This window comes from Typopeltis vanoorti, chromosome 8 (assembly GCF_054136105.1).
Source record: "Typopeltis vanoorti isolate ZY-2024b chromosome 8, IOZ_Tvanoo_1.0, whole genome shotgun sequence".
NCBI classification, from domain to species: domain Eukaryota; kingdom Metazoa; phylum Arthropoda; class Arachnida; order Uropygi; family Thelyphonidae; genus Typopeltis; species Typopeltis vanoorti.
This window is the reverse complement of record NC_143556.1, coordinates 66,864,224-66,881,095: the sequence shown is the minus strand read 5'-3', so window position 1 is coordinate 66,881,095 and position 16,872 is coordinate 66,864,224. Positions and strand designations below refer to the sequence as shown.

The following is a 16,872-nucleotide window of genomic DNA, read 5'->3' as shown; positions in this document are numbered from 1 at the left end:
AAACATAGAGCCTAGGAGTTCTAACAAAATAAATTTTAAGTTTTTCTGTGGTATCTCTTTCAGGCTTTCAAAAAAAAATGAAGAAATTCATGAAGATCAGAATAGGAGGAGTTCCATACAGCAAAAACATCATCGACGTATCTGTACCAAATCTTCATGAATTTCTTGAAAAAATCAATTCAGTAAACACAAGAATCAAATTTACCATGGAAGTATAACAATAGTCATCAATAGTATAACAGTTGCCTTCCTTTTCTGGATGTTCTCAGGATATTGAAAACCAACTCATTTCATCACCCTTGTCAGAAATGTGGTGTAGCCGAATCTCTAGTAGACAGAGTTCATGAAATATGTTTTACAGTTTCTCTTCTAAACAAAGAACTGATTATCAGAGCTATTTTTATCTCTAATGGTTATAATACAAAAATATCGATAAAAGAATCAATTATGGCCATCATCTTAACCCACCCCAAGAAGAAGTTGCCGGAATTATTTATATTCCATATGTTAAAGGGCATTCAGAAAAAAATAGCAAGACTACTTCGACAGATTGACTTACAAGTCTATTTCCATCCAATTCATAAACTTAATACCTTCTTTATCTCATATATTAGAAAGTGTGTGTGTGAGTGTGTGTGAGGAAATTCACATGGAGAGAAGAGACAAGGAATAAAAAAAAGTCTCATTGACTATGTTATTGTTGATAGTGATGTTTTCTCCCTAGTGCAGGACACCAGAGTGTACAGAGGATTTGAAATTGGAAGCGATCACTATTTAGTCTTGAGCAGGATAAAATTGAATTTCATATTGAAAAGAATAACATGTAAGAAAGTTTTAAAGTGAATAAAAGTTGAGCAGCTCTCAGATGTGAACTGTAGACTAAAATACACAAATTGAAGAAAAAATGAAAGAGTTTGAGAACAGGAACCAAACCGTGGAGATTCAGTGGCAAGCCTTGAAGAAAACACTGATTGATTCGGCCAGAGAGGCATGTGGTTAGGTTGTCTACAAGGATAGAAAAATCTGAACTCCATGGTGGATACAGGAAGTTAAAGAGGCAGTGAAAGAAAAGAAGAAAGCATATCAAAAGTTCCTGGCAAATAAGTCAGCTTTTGCTCTTAGAGAATACAGAGACAAATTTAAGAAAGCGAAACACTGTGTAAAACTAGCTAAACAAAAAGTCATGGGAGGACTGGCAAGAACATAGAAAATAAATAACAAAAAAGGGGGTAAGATATTCTGGAGATTGTTGAAGAAGCTTAGAAATAAAGGAAAGAGTGCTGTAAAAGGAGTTAGAGATGATACAGGTGACATGAAAACAGGAGAAAAAGATATCCTTGAAGTATGGAGTAATTACTTTGAAAAACTGCTAAATGAAACAAGCAGTGATAATAGCACAGTGGTAAAAAAACTGACCATGCATGCAATCAGGAATACATATCCATACTCGAAGTAGAAAAATCATCAAAGGCTTGAAATGTGGAAAGGCAGCAGGAGTAGATGATATTCGACCAGAAATGCTGAAGTATGGTGGTATACAAGTCTTACAGTGACTGCACTGCATAGTTTAGAAAGCCTGGACAGAGGGACGAATTCCCAATGATTGGAGTAGAGCTCTAATAGTACCCATATATAAAAAGGGAAATAAAACTGAATGTGAGAATTACAGAGGTATTTCCCTACTGAGTGTTCCTGGCAAGATCTATGTAATTATACTTTAGAAACGGTTGAGAAGAATTGTGGAAAGAAAAGCTTGGTGAAGAACAAGCTGGATTCAGGCCAAATAGAGGCTGTCAGGATCAGATCTTCACTTTATGACAAATAATTGAGAAAGCATGGGAATATAACAAAGATCTGTATTTAAGTTTTGTCGATCTGAAAAGGCATATGACAAGGTGCCAAGAGAGAAGCTATTCAATACGCTACAGTTATATGGTGTCAATGGGGCATTATATCAAGCAATACTTAGTCTTTATTTGATTTAATTAAAAGAAACACACGTATTAACCACAATGAAAATTATTTAATTGTAAATATTTCATCCTAAGTATCCTAGGACATCATCAGTACAGTAGTTTAAAACAATAATAGGAATAACATACAGTTAGGGCGCATGATTACAATAGAATCTTATTAAACATGCCTAACGTGTTACAGAAAAAAAAAAAAAAAAATATTTAATACAATTTTGTATGACAATTTCCCATACTTTAGGAATAGTAAGAACATCGTTGCAGTTTAAGTTTGGTCTGTGTAGTAGGGCTTCAGAACTTTCTTTGTATAAACGTTCATGTTTATATAAAGATCTATGTAAAAGTTTAGACTTTTCACAATGAATCCTATGGTTTGGATTTTCAATTCCATGTTGAGAGAGGCCAGATTTCTGCGGTTTAAAAAGACGAATGTGGTCTTGATGTTCCGAGATGTGTTTCTGAACAGACCTACCTGTCTGTCCAAAGTAAGACAATTTGCATGAGCATGGAATTCCATAAACACCAGGCAACATCGAAGGTGAGAGTTTGTCCTTAGGAGAAGGTAACAAGTTGTAAATTTGGTTGATAGGTTTGTAAGTAGTGGCAAAGTTGTATTTCTTCATAATTTTAGAAAGACGTTCGGAGATGCCTTTGACGTAACGTATGGGAATCCTATGGGCTTCTTCCCGTCTGGTTTGATGTGTGGAGCAGTGACTGATTATTTTTTGAGTTGTTTTTGGATTATATCCATTTAGGATGGCTGTATTTTTGATTACTTCTAATTCCTGGTTTAAAAATTCTTCAGAGGAGCAGAATTTGTGTGCTCTGGAAACTAGTGATTTAATAATGCCAGATTTCTGAGATGGATGATGATGAGCGAAGAATTGCAAAAGACAGACATGGCGATGGAACTGTCTTCTTTTCTTTGGATGTGTAAATCCAAAAAGGAGATACCCTGTGGAGATTCTTTTTATAACGTAAAGTTGATGCGATGATGAAGAAGGTTAATTTTATCTAGAAACAGCTGTAATTCATGTTTGTCTGATATAGTTGAATTGTTCAAGATTGTTATTGCATCAGGTTACTTCACCTGGAAAGGTCAAATTTACAAGCAAGAAGAAGGAACAGCAATGGGATCTCCTTTATCACCTAACCTAGCAAATTTGTTTCTAGAACACTTTGAAGAAAAAATATTCACTTTTGAACCCAAACCAAAAATTTGGTTAAGATATGTCGACAACGTATTTGCAGTCTGGGATCATCCCAAACATGAATTACAACTGTTTCTAGATAAAATTAACCTTCTTCATCATCACGTCAACTTTACGTTAGAAAAATAATCTCCACAGGATATCTCCTTTTTGGATTTACACATCCAAAGAAAAGAAGACGGTTCCATCACCACATCTGTCTTTCGCAAGCCTACATTTTAAGGTCGCTACATTCACAATTCTTCCGCTCATCATCCATCTCAGAAATCTGGCATTATTAAATCACTAGTTTCCAGAGCACACAAATTCTGCTCCTCTGAAGAATCTTTAAACCAGGAATTAGAAGTAATCAAAAATACAGCCATCCTAAATGGATATAATCCAAAAACAACTCAAAAAATCATCAGTCACTTCTCCACACATCAAACCAGACGGGAAGAAGCCCATAGGATTCCCATACGTTACGTCAAAGGCATCTCCGAACGTCTTTCTAAAATTATGAAGAAATACAATTTTGCCACTACTTACAAACCTATCAACTAAATTTACAACTTGTTACCTTCTCCTAAAGACAGACTCTCACCTTTGATGTTGCCTGGTGTTTATGAAATTCCATGCTCATGCAAATTGTCTTACTTTGGACAGACAGGTAAGTCTGTTCAGAAACACATCTCAGAACATCAAGACCACATTCGTCTTTTTAAACGGCAGAAATCTGGCCTCTCTCAACATGGAATTGAAAATCCAAACCATAGGATTCATTGTGAAAAGTCTAAACTTTTACATAGATCTTTATATAAAGTGAAAGTTTATACAAAGAAAGTTCTGAAGCCCTACTACACAGACCAAACTTAAACCGCAACGACATTCTTACTATTCCTAAAGTATGGGAAATTGTCATACAAAATTGTATTAAATATATTTTTTTTTTTTCTGTAACACATTAGGCATGTTTGATGAGATTCTATTGTAATCATGCGCCCTAACTGTATGTTATTCCTATTATTGTTTTAAACTACTGTACTGATGATGTCCTAAGATGCTTAGGACGAAATATTTACAATTAAATAATTTTCACTATGGTTAATACATGTGTTTCTTTTAATTATGATCGCTTCACAGGTTTCATTATTTAAAAAAATTTTATTTGATTTGTAAGTCAGCAGTTTGAATTGAAGGAAGTACAGGAAGATGGGTTAATGTTAAATCTGGTGAGAGACAAAGATGTACATTATCCCCTCTGTTATTCATTATCAATATGGATCACATTATGAAGGAAAGTGGTATTAAACATGATATCAAAATTGGAGATGTTAATGTCAGCTCTTTGGTTTATGCAGATGATGTTATACTTCTAAATAAATCCGCTACAAGTTTGCAAGATTCCCTAACTAAATTGAATAACTGTTATAATAGATATGAAATGAAGGTCAGCAATAAAAAGACAAAGACAATGAAAATAGGCAGAATCGTTGAAAATGTCGACTGTGTTGTGAATGGAGAACCTGTGGAACAAGTAGAACATTTCAGCTACTGAGGCATGATTTTTACTGAAGATGGTAAATTAAATATGGAAATAGACAACAGAATCAATACCTACCATCAATAGGTATGGTAGGCAGTCAATTGAATAAATTCATATGGAATAAGAGAGAAATTAGGCGGAACACTAAATTAGGTGTATTCAAGACAGTGTTCAAATGTTCAAACCAGTTTTAACTTATGGATCTGAGAGCTGGGTCAGAAGTAAAACACTTGACCAAAGACTAGAGACTGCAAATATGAGAGTCCTGAGAAAGATAAAAGGCAGGAATAGATGGTATCAATGGCAATATCATATTAAAAACGAGGATATTAGGAAAGAACTTGACGTCAGCATCCAGGAATGTGTTTGGTCACTTAAACAAAATGGGCAAGGAAAGATTAGCATAAGAAGTGTTCTCTGCCTGGTTCGCAAGAAAATGACCCAGAGGGAGACCAAGATTAGGTGGATTGATACGGTACAAAGTGCCTTAGATGATAGAAATATAAGATCTGATAATGTTGGAGTCTTGACAAGATACAGACTGATTTGGAGGAAAATTGTGGATAGGAAGTTAGTAATAATGTAAATTTTTCATGTAGTACTATCATATCCTGTACACCCCTTGAGGGTATGTCAGGAATTTGATGTTGATGATGGATATATGTGAAGATGTACATAGGATATATATATATATATACACACACACACACACACACACACGCGCGCGCACACACACATGAAAAATATGTGAGAAAAGTGACTTCTGAATTAATTCAACCTTGGTATCTTTCCTGGTCTGGGTTGTGATCCTACCTTAATGCATTGCATTACGGGATACTAAGACAATTGATGTGAAGTCATCAGCCTCTATATATAAGTAGTCTAGTTGAGAGGATGCTTAACATGCAAACTTTTGCTTACACTTGGATAAAGGATTGAACAAGAATATAATTTCATGGCAAGTATAATTTACTTTCTAAACAAGTGAAAAAACTTCTCTATGTATTAGTGAAAAGAGATGACATCAATGCTAACTAAGCAATCTCCCTTCTCCACTTGAAGGTGTTTAGAGGTTTTAAAGTGTGTGGAGTCTTTTTATGTGAGGCAGTGTCTTGCTATTATGCTTGTTGAGTTCTGTTGTCAGATGCTTACCAAGTTTATAAGCACTACAATTAATGGAAATCTAAGATGGGATGCGGCACTCCAGGACCTCATAGCTTTGGTGTGTGTAAGTAAAAAAAAAAAAAAATAATTTGAACAAGGTTACCATAATCCAGCTTGTAATATGTCTTATGTTTTATTGATGTGTGAATCCTTCACTGTTGGAATATGTTGACATATCCAGTAATAATTCTTTTATCTTATTGTTGTTGTCTGTAGTAAAGATCACCATGATATTTCTTTCATTTGCCTTCACAATAGCTGTGTTTTTGTTTCATTTTAAATATCTTAAGGCTGTTTTTTTCTCCCTTAAAGGTATTACTTTCTGTAGGGCATATTTCATGTTGATAACAATTAAGAATCCTGTAACCATTTTGTACTTGTTCTTTTAGTAGGGATAGGATGACTTTTGTATAGATTCTGAGTGTTCAGTATCTTTTTCAATTAGTTGCTTAACATATTGTGATCAGTTGGTCTATGATAAATAGCAATGACTAGGAGAGTATGACATTGTTTACAAAACGCCAAGATGTAGTGGTCATTTTAATATTTTCAGTGGTCTTTTTGCTTTTGAAAAAGAAAATAGTTTTGTCATTGTCTAGGTTCTAGAAAGAAGTATCAAAAAAAGAAAAAGACAAAAAAAAGAATGAATTCAAATCAACTTTTATTATTAGTAGTAATAGTATTGGTGATAAAACTGGAATATTCAGCACTTGATCTTCCAGACTAATATTTTAATAGCAGCTTATGTTATTGAAGCAGTTTTTATATTGTATATTTTTGAAAAGCTACCGCATCTATAATTTGTTTTCTGTAATTTATTTAAAGCTCAGAGATATTGAACAAGAAAGATTGAAAAAATGGCTGAAGATGCTTCAGAACTGGGAAAAGTATTCAACAGGAGAAAAAGTGAGTTATCACTTTTTTTTTTATTATTATGAAATTGTTTGATAATTTAGTCTAAATATTATTATAATAGGATTTTCATTTAACCTTTGTTCAGTATTTTAGATTTTTTTTTTTTTTTTTTAATATTTGTATTAATGGAAGCTGGCAAAGCTTACTCTTAGATATTCATCATTAACTTCAAATACAGATGTAAACCTTATGATTTTGTTCCATTCTCATTTTAATCTAATAGCCACATTAGATTAAAATTAGCTTTTTATTTTATTAGTTGTTTAGGATATTGAGTATTGGCCATTTGGTTTACATGTTCCATCCAATTTTGTAAATTGTTTACTTTTGTAAATAAGGAATGGCCTCAATGGGAGCAGCAGAGTCAAAAGACTTGAATGATAAGATAAAGAATTGTGAGAAGTGGGCTACTGTGCTCATACACCAATGCAAGGCATATTAGGAATAAGTCCTTTCTTTCAGTGTTACACAGTGATCAGCATTCATTTTAGAAATTATGGACTTTTTACAACCATGTTATAAAAAAAAAACTATTTTTAATTTCGCGACGTTTTGACCTTCATATTAAGGTCATCATCTGGAGTATATTCAAATATACAAAGGCCAAGCTGAGTTACATTTCACACAGTATGCTAAAGAGACAATGAATTGATCAACAGTTATTCTATTGCATGACCTCTTACTTTACCTATCCTTTTCGCTCCCTGCGAAGCATAGGGCCACAACCATTGACTTCCATCTGACTCTATTCAATGCTTCTTTTTTGATCTCTTTCCAGGAATGTCCCAGCCGCCTTGCCTCTATTTCTAGTTCTCTTCTCCATGTTATCCTGGGTCTGCTTCTTTTCCTCTTGCCTTGGGGATTCCATTCTAGTGCAATTTTTGCTATTTCTTTATTTGGGTTCCTGATTGTGTGACCTATCCAGTTCCATTTTCTTTTAGTGATTTCATTTCTGATGTTGGTTTGACCTGTTCTCTCCCAAAGTTCTATGTTTGTTATTTTATTTGGCCAGTATATTCCTAGTATCTTTCTCAAGCATTTGTTTATGTAGACCTGTATTTTATTTATGTTTTCCTTTGTTAGTGACCATGTCTCAGCTTCGTATAGTAAAACTGGTTTAACATTTGTTGAAGAGCCTGATTTTGGTTTTTAATTTTATTTCTTTGGACCCCCAAATTGTCTTCATCATATTGAATGCAATCTGTGCTTTCTGGATTCTATTTTGTATGTCCTGTTTGGTTCCTCCTTGTGTGCTGATCACTGATCCCAGGTAGATAAAATTATCTACCTGTTCCAGTGTTTTCCCTAGTATTTCAAAGACTAATTCTTGTTTGGAGTTTATCTTCATTACTTTGGTCTTGTTATGATTTATTTTCAATCCACATTTATTTGCTTCCTGGTTTAAATTATCTATTTTCTTTTGGAGGTGTTGATGTTTTTGTGCCAAAAGGCACAAAATCGTCTGCAAAATCCAGGTCACTGATTTTATTTGACCATCCCCATTGAATACCAATTCTTTCTTCAGATGTTTTCCTCATCACCCAGTCAATGACAATCAGAAAGATGGTTGGGGAGAGTATACATCCTTGTCTTACTCCTGTGTTTGTTGCAAATGGTTCTGATAGTTTGCCATTATTTATTATTTGGATTTTGTATTTTTCATGAGTTTTCTTTGTTATATTTATGATTTTCTGAGGAATTCTGTAGTGCTTCATTAACTTCCATGTAGTCTTTCTGTGCACGTTTCAAATGCACGTTCGAAGTTGATGTATCCCAAATATAGGCTACTCTGCCACTCTATTGACTGTTCAACAATTATTCTTAATGTTATTATCTGATCAATACAAGATCTATTTGGTCTGAACCCAGCCTGTTCTTTCCTCAGTTTAGTTTCAATTTCTTGTTTCATTCTTTCTAGCAAAATTCTATGTCTGCTTCATTTGTGAGTAACTTTCCTTGTTTATTTTTTACAGGCCCTTCTCTTTTAAAACTCTTCCCAGCTAGCTTTCTTGTTTCTAGCTTTCATTTAGAAGTGAAATCTCTCTCCAGTTTTTACAAAGTGTTATATCTCCCTTTTTTTTGGCAGTTTAACCAGGAGTCCTCTGACCATTCCTCCTTTTCCCATATTTGATTAAATAGCAGGTGTAGCATTTCGACAGCGTTTATATCTGCTTTAAGTAGTTCAGCCTGTATATTGTCACTCCCAGCTGCTTTATTGTTTTTTGTTTTCTTTACTGCATGAGTTATTTCTAGCTTAGTTATAGTTCCTGTATTTATTTTAAGTATTTCTTCTTCTGGTATTTCTTGTTCTAGGTTATCTATTTCTCTGTTTAAAATTTCTTGGAAATGTTCTACCGATCTTTTTTCTATGTCTGCTTCATTTGTGAGTAACTTTCCTTGTTTATTTTTTACAGGCCCTTTTCTTTTAAAACTCTTCCCAGCTAGCTTTCTTGTTATCTCAAACAATCTCTTTGGGTCAAATTTACTTGCTGCTTCATCAGCCTCTTTACACATTTCCTTCAGGAAAACTCTTTTATCTTTCCTTGCACTTTTTTGTACCTGTCTGTTTTTAAGCATGTATCTTTCATTTATCCTTTCTTTTGTTTTCTTCTGTACTTTGCAGAAGTGTATTCCATAAAGCTTTCCTTTCTTCACATAATTTGATGGTTTCTTCAGCGATCCATTGTTTGCGATTCTTACTCTGCCTTCCCAGAACTACTTTAGCGGTACTATTAAATATATTCTTTATTTTTTCCCAGATCTCTTCAATGTCTATTTCCTTATGTTATTCTATAGGGCTTCCATATTTATTCCTTAATGTTACTTTATATTTGTCTTTTGTATCTTTGCTTTTCAGTTTGGATATATTGTATCTAATTCTTTGGTTCTTGCCTTTAAATATTTTTCTTAGTTTCATTTTTATTTTTGCAATCAATAATAAGTGGTCTGTAAAGGCATCTACACTTCTCCAAACTCTTAGATTCATCAAAGAAGTTCTCCAAGGTCTGTTTATTAAAATATTCTCTATTTGGTTTTTGGATTTCTTATCAGGTGATATCCAAGTCTGTTTATAGATGTCTTTATGTTTAAATACGGTTCCTCCTATGATCATATCATTGAAAGTGCAAAAGTCTTTTAGGATTTCCCCATTTTCGTTACAGTTTCCTAAACCTTCTTTTCCCATTATTCGTTCATATCCCACATTACTATTTCCTACTTTTGCATGAATGCAAAAGTAGGAAATAGTAACGTGGGTATGAATGATTTCTCTTCTGTTTTTGCATTGTTTGTTGGTCCATAAATGTTTATTATAGTCGCATTTCTGTATTTAGTTTTAAATCTAGCTTTGATGATTCTTTCAGAAACTGGTTTCCATTCAATTAGTGCTCTTCTAGCATCTGTTGTTAGCATGAAAGTCACACCTTTGCTATGTGTGTCATCTTCATACTGGTTTCCAGAATAAAAGTTTCTTGGAATGCTATTCAGCATTCCAAGAAACTTTCTCTTTCATTCAAGAGCCTGTTTTACACCCAACTAATTCTTAACTATATGTAAATCCCAAATCCACCCATGTTTAGAATAGTGCTCACATGTTTGGGATGATTCAGCTAAAACTTGTTAAAATCCATGATGCCATTTAGATGAGCAATTAGGCTCTTAGATGATCCATCTCCTACAGAATCTCTTCAACCTATATGCTGTTTGGCCGAGTGGTTAGCACATCCGCTCTCCAGCCAAAAGGCTGCAGGTTCGAATCCCATTGTGAGCATGGATGTTTGTCTGTGAAAATACTGGTGGTGGTGGTGGTGGTGGTCAGCGATAGATGCCGTTGGTGTATATGATGTAGGCGGTTGGTGGGGGTGGTGGAGATGGAGAGTTGTAGAGTAGGTACCCTTCCTCGATGAGTCTTTGGACTCCTTGGAGGTGTTATGTAATAATAATCTCATAGGCACAGTGTTTCTGCACTCTGTCTTTCCACAGGTATTTCCATTGTGACTGCTCCAGTGAATTAGCAACCATTATTCTGCTACTTTCTGTTCATCTGTTAATACAAGAGCAGCAGCTTCCCAGCACTCCTTTACTGCGCAACTGCAAACACACACCGAATCTCCTTCTGTTTTTCATCTTTTTTCCATCCACCTCTGTCTTTTGGAACAGCCTTCCTCATGAAGTATTTCCAAACAACAGCAACCTGAAGCTTTTTGAAAAAAAATAAAAAAAAACAGTAAACTTCTATCTCAGTTACTCATCTGTATCCCCACATGCACAGCACTGATATTCTTATAGGTCCCTCAACCTCTTATGTATGGGATCAGTATAAAAAAACAAAGTTAACTTCAGTCTTATCAAGTACAGTTTCTTCCCCTCTCAATAGTGGCCATTCAAATTTACCTAACTGATATTTTTTTTTCTTTGAAAACAACAAAAAAGTTGTGCAGAACCTTTAACCTTTCTTAAGAAATCTTTAGAGGTACCTGTGGCATAATTAAAATTAATAACTTAACATGTATAAAACCAACAGTAATAACTTTAATGAATTAAAGGTACAAATATTTACTACTGAAAGTAAGAGTACATCATTAGTGTAGAACAAACAGTTAAAGGAATGGAATGCAAAGTACAGAACAGTCAGTGGATTACCAATTAAATTGTTGCCATGTGCCAGAAGATTAATATTAATAAAATATTATTAAATAATTCTTAAAAAACTATTTCATGGATTGTTGCATAAGATAAGAATCTCCCAAACTTTTGGGAGAGAGAGAGACAGTCATTTCGATTCAAATTCGGTCAATGGAAAAGAGCTTTGCAACTTTCTATCAAAAGGTGTTCGTATTTAAACTTGCATCTGTGGAGAAGACAAGCTTTATCCCACTGGATATTATGTTTAGTGTCAGTGCTATGTTGTGCTAGACCAGACTTATGAGATTTCATGTATTCGATATAATACTGATGTTCCTTCATTCTTTTTTCCACAGAACTGCCTGTTTGTCCAAAGTATGATAAATTACATTCACAAGGTATCTGGTAAACACTAGCTAATGATAGAGGTGCCAGTTTGTCTTTTGTAGATGGCAACAAGTGAGAAATTTTGTTGATAGGAAAATATGTGGGAATAAGATGATACTTCTTAAAAATTCTGCCAATAGGTTCTGAGATGCCTGAAATATAAGGGATTGGAACTCTGCAGTCTGTTGAAGAATCCTGAGGTGTTGGAACATTATCTGCTGGATTTGATTAGGGTTGTAACCATTAGATTCTCTTAACTTTTTATAGTGAAAAGTTCTTGTTGTAAGCTTAATCCCTTAACATACAAAGACGTCTGTGACACGTCTTTTGTTTATTGCATCGATTTTGAATTTTGGTTTCCCATATAAATACAACCAAATATAGACGCTAGACAATCTTGCGCCTATTTCCTTTCACCCGAGAGAACTTGCCAACGGCGTGTATTGGCTATTTCGTTTGCGTTTGCACAAATTCATCATTATTTTTCAAATAATGATGAATTTGATCCAGCAAATCACCCTCGCCAAAAAATTGGCAGAAAAACTACCGCTTTCTGATTTTTAATTGGTACATTAAGGGGTTAATGGGGAGGAGCATACTTTATGTGCTCTTTTAATTACAGATTTGATAATACCGATTTTTTTGAGAGGTGTGATGAGCAGACTTTTGATGAATGTATCTGCCAGTAGAGGTAGGTTTTCAATAGACACTTGTTGACAAAGTACCAGAGGATGTGCGTGTAAGGAGGATGTCCAAGAATGATAAACTACCAGACTTTTCTTTTTCCATGGTGAACTGAATGCGAGGGTGAAGGCTATTTATCTGTTGTAGAAATGTGGCAAGTTCCTCTTCAACATGTGACCAAATAAGCAAAGACGTCATCGCATAATAAAACCAAAGAGAGGGTTGGGGATGAATGGATGAAAACAAGATCTCTTCCAGATGTTTCAAAAAATAGTTTGCCAAAGGTGGAGACAGAGGGCTACCCATGGCAGTACCTTCAACTTGTTTGTAGATCTTGTTTTTACAGCTGAAATATCCTGAACGTATAACAAATTCAGAAATCTTTGCAATATACTTTGGAAAATTCTTATTTTATGTTATTTTATGCAACCATCAATGAAATAGCTTTTTTAAGAATTATTTAATAATATTTTATTAATATTCATCTTCTGGCATGCGGCAACAATTTAATTGGTAATCCACTGACTGTTCTGTACTTTGTATTCCATTCCTTTAACTGTTTGTTCTACTTTGATGATGTACTGTTACTTTCAGTATGAAATATTTGTACCTTTAATTCATTTAAGTTATTAACTTTCTTAAGAAAGAACATTTTTCTTCTTTAACATTTCAGTTTCTTTTTTAAAATACAAAGATAATTTTAAAGTTCTAATTTTTTTTCTTGTGTAAACTACTTTTTTATCCTTGAGCACAGAAAATTCATTATAAGAATTTAAATTATTAAGGGGATATTAAATCCCACATTATTTCAAAGTCGAATAAGAAACTCAAAGAGATAGGAATCCAAGAGTTTCATGCCGATATAGCAAACTATAAAAGTTTCTGCTGACTGTAGCATAAGCTAAAGTACATAGTTCAACACTAGGGCAAGTCTTTGCAAAGGTGGATAAAGTTCTGATCACTATTCTTAGTATTACCCATAATGTAAAACACATCTCTTAGGAGATGTTTGATGTTATACATTATGGTGGAAGGTCACTACCCAGACCAGTTTCAACCTTTATTGAGGTCTCATCAGTGAGTAGGTAGACGAGGTAATACCGAGGTTATTGCGAAGAAAACTTTATACTTTGCTATACGAGTTGTCAAAAAGGTGCACCCATAAATTCCTTAAAGTGCCAATAGGCTTCACTTCGGCGATGTAACATTATTTAAATTATTAAGGGGATATTAAATCTCACATTTCAAAGCCGAATAAGAAACTCAAAGAGATAGGAATCCAAGAGTTTGATGTCGAATATAGCAAACTATGAAAGTTTTGATGGACTTTATCGTAAGCTAAAGCACATAGTTCAACACTAGAGCAACTCGTTGCAAAAGTGGGTAAAGTTGTGATCACTGTTCTTAGTATTACCGATAATGTAAAACACATCTCCTAGGAGATGTTTGATGTTATACATTATGGTGGAAGGTCACTACCCAGACCGGTTTCAACCTTTATTTAGGTCTCATCAGTGAATAGGTAGACCAGGTAATACCGAGGTTATAGCGAAGAGAACTTTATACTTTGCCATACGAGTTGTCATCATTTGACATTGTTTGCCTTTTTTTTTAAATAAAAAAGCAAAATATGCTGGTAGTGTACGTTATTTCTTTCCATTTCTAAAAATATGTTATACATGCAACTGGAGTAGGACAAACGAAAATTCACTGAAAGGTTATGTGAAATGTCGCCTTCCAACTGCACAATAGCATTGTGCAGTAGTGCAACAATAGCTATAGGCAAAGCGGCGTAAATTTGTACTAACGCATAAACTGAACAAACTTATTTGCCAACCCAATAATAAAAACTAAAACTTAAATTTTCCTTTTTATTTATTTATTTATTCAAAATTGGCCATCATTAAAAATTGAAAAAAAAAAATTGAACTGTAAGATAATCTGATGTCACCAGTTGTACAGAGAGTGATAGTGTGGTTTTGACATGGGGAGTTTTAGGCAGGTACAAGCTTCACAGACTAAGTGATGTGTGGAATTACAGAGCAAGGGAATATGATATATTAAGAACAGATTAGTGATGTGCAGAGGCTTAATCAGTTGAATGGGAGAGAAGTTAGCAATGCTTAGGACTTGGTCCAGAATCAGTTACTTATGACAGTGTCACATTGTATTCTTAAGGTTCACAGAATATATAAAGTAGGATTAAAATGAATAAATCATGAAATTATGCAAGTGTTTTTGAAAAAGAGCATGTTATTCAGGAGATATAAAGAACAGGATATCCCATCAGCAGCATGAGAAGATTAAGGCATGGGTAGGAAAATGACAAGTGTAGTAAGAAAAGAGAAATTGGCATATGAGAAGAGATTAACTGGAGCAATAAAGCAAAACCCCTAAAGAATTCTACAGTTCTGTTGCTAGTAGAAGAAAGGGTGAATATAGAAGACTGACTTTAGTTGCTGGTGAAGGAACATGAACCATGTGACGCTAAATTAGGAAGAGCAATTATTAAGTTCTGACGTATTGTTGTTACAAGAGATTTGAATAGTTTTATGCTTTGGGATGAAGAATGAGAATGCCATTTCACTGTTGCTAAGTGTAAAGTTATGCAATTTGCCTAGAGAAGATGGAATGAAGTTTACCATATTGGGAAAACTTTGCTTTCAGATGAGGAGGAGGCAAGAGATCTTGGGGATTATTTGAATTCCTTTGGACAGATCTGGTCACCTGGCTATGTTGTTGATAAGGAAACATTGGAGAGCTTGCAGAGGCAAATAAATTCAATGTTGAAATTTCTTTACCTTGAATATATTATATGTTAAAGATACCAAGAAATTATATACTTGGTTTTAATCCTTTTCCCAAGGAAACAAAACAAGGTTTTGCCTGTGAAATATATTCACATTTAAGCTACTTGTATATAGAGGCTAATGACTTCATATGCCTTAGCATGTATCCCATAATGCAAAGCACACACCCCTTTTGGGCATGTATAATGCTATGCATAATGGGAAGGACCACTACCCAGATTAGTTTCGACCTTTATTGAGTTCTCATCAGTGAGAGCCAGACCCAGGAGAGTTACCAAGGTTGAATTAATGCAGAAATCATATATATCTCATATACAAGTAGTCAAAAATTGCTTGACCTTATTAATAAAAATCTCTGGATGAGAGAAAGATGTTGAAAGTTTTTTACCTTAGGTATATTATACATACATTATAATATACCCAAGTATATTATGTATATTATGGGTATGTTATATGCACACCTCCTTCTGGATGTATAAAGCCATGCATAATGGGAAAGGCCACTACCCAGACCGGTTTCAACCTTTATTGAAGTCTCATCAGTGGGAGCCAGATCCAGGAGAGATCTTGATGATAAGGAAACATTGCAGAGGCAAATAAAGTCAATGTTGAAAGTTTTTTACCATGGGTATATTATACATTAAAGATACCAAGAAATTATATACTTGGTTTTAATCCTTTTCCCAAGGAATCAAAATAAAGTTTTGTATGTGAAATATACAAAGCACTCCCCCCCCCCTTTGGGCATGTATAATGCTATGCATTGCTTTGCATTATGGGATACATAATAAGGCAGGTGATATGAAGTCTTTAGCCTCTATATGCAAGTAGCTCAGACATGAATATATTTCATGTGCAAAATTTTGTTTTGCTTCCTTGGGAAAAGGATTAAAATCAAGTATGTAATTTCTTAGTATCTTTAACATATAATATACCCAGGGTAAAAAAACTTTCAACATCTTTCTCTCATCCAGAGATTTTTATTAATTAGTTTGAGCACCTTTTGACTACTTGTATATGAGATATATATGACTTCTCAATTACTTCAACCTTGGTATCTCTCCTGGGTAGTGGCCCTTCCCATTATGCATAGCATTATACATGCCCGAAAGGGGTGTGATTTGCATTATGGGATACATACTAAGGTAAGTGATATGAGGTCATTAGCCTCTATATACAAGTAGCTCAGATGTGAATATCTTGGGTCTTGCTCCCACCATAATTATACATGCCCGAAAGCAAAAATCTCCTTTTTTGCTTCCTTACTCACATGTTCTTTTTACAGGTTCCAGAGATGACCTCTTGTTCTAGCATCGTTCATTATCCTATGCAAATTCCCCTGCATCTATTTGATAGGCTCCTCTCACCAACTTATACATCTCAATCATAATATCACCTCTCCTCCTATCTGCTATGCTCTGAAGACCACATTCTGTTCTCAATCAATATTCAAGAGTCCTGAATATTGACTTTTTATTAAAGATACCAAAAAATGATACACTTGGTTTTAATCCTTTTTTTTTTTTCCAAGAAAGCAAAACAGGAGATTTTTGCTTAGTAGGTGGTTAATGAGTAGAATG

The 16,872-nt window shown here is 34.3% G+C and overlaps 1 protein-coding gene across 12 annotated transcripts in view; it reads left to right on the top strand.

Annotated features, from left to right (window-relative positions):
• Positions 1-16,872, top strand: part of LOC150104068 (USP6 N-terminal-like protein) — a 615,889-nt gene that overhangs the window by 438,954 nt on the left and 160,063 nt on the right. For all 12 annotated transcript variants that reach the window (XM_090397263.1, XM_090397258.1, XM_090397257.1 and 9 more), the window contains one exon: positions 6,699-6,779. In XM_090397263.1, the coding sequence (XP_090253389.1) occupies positions 6,699-6,779 (81 nt within the window). The remainder of the gene's footprint in view (positions 1-6,698; positions 6,780-16,872) is intronic.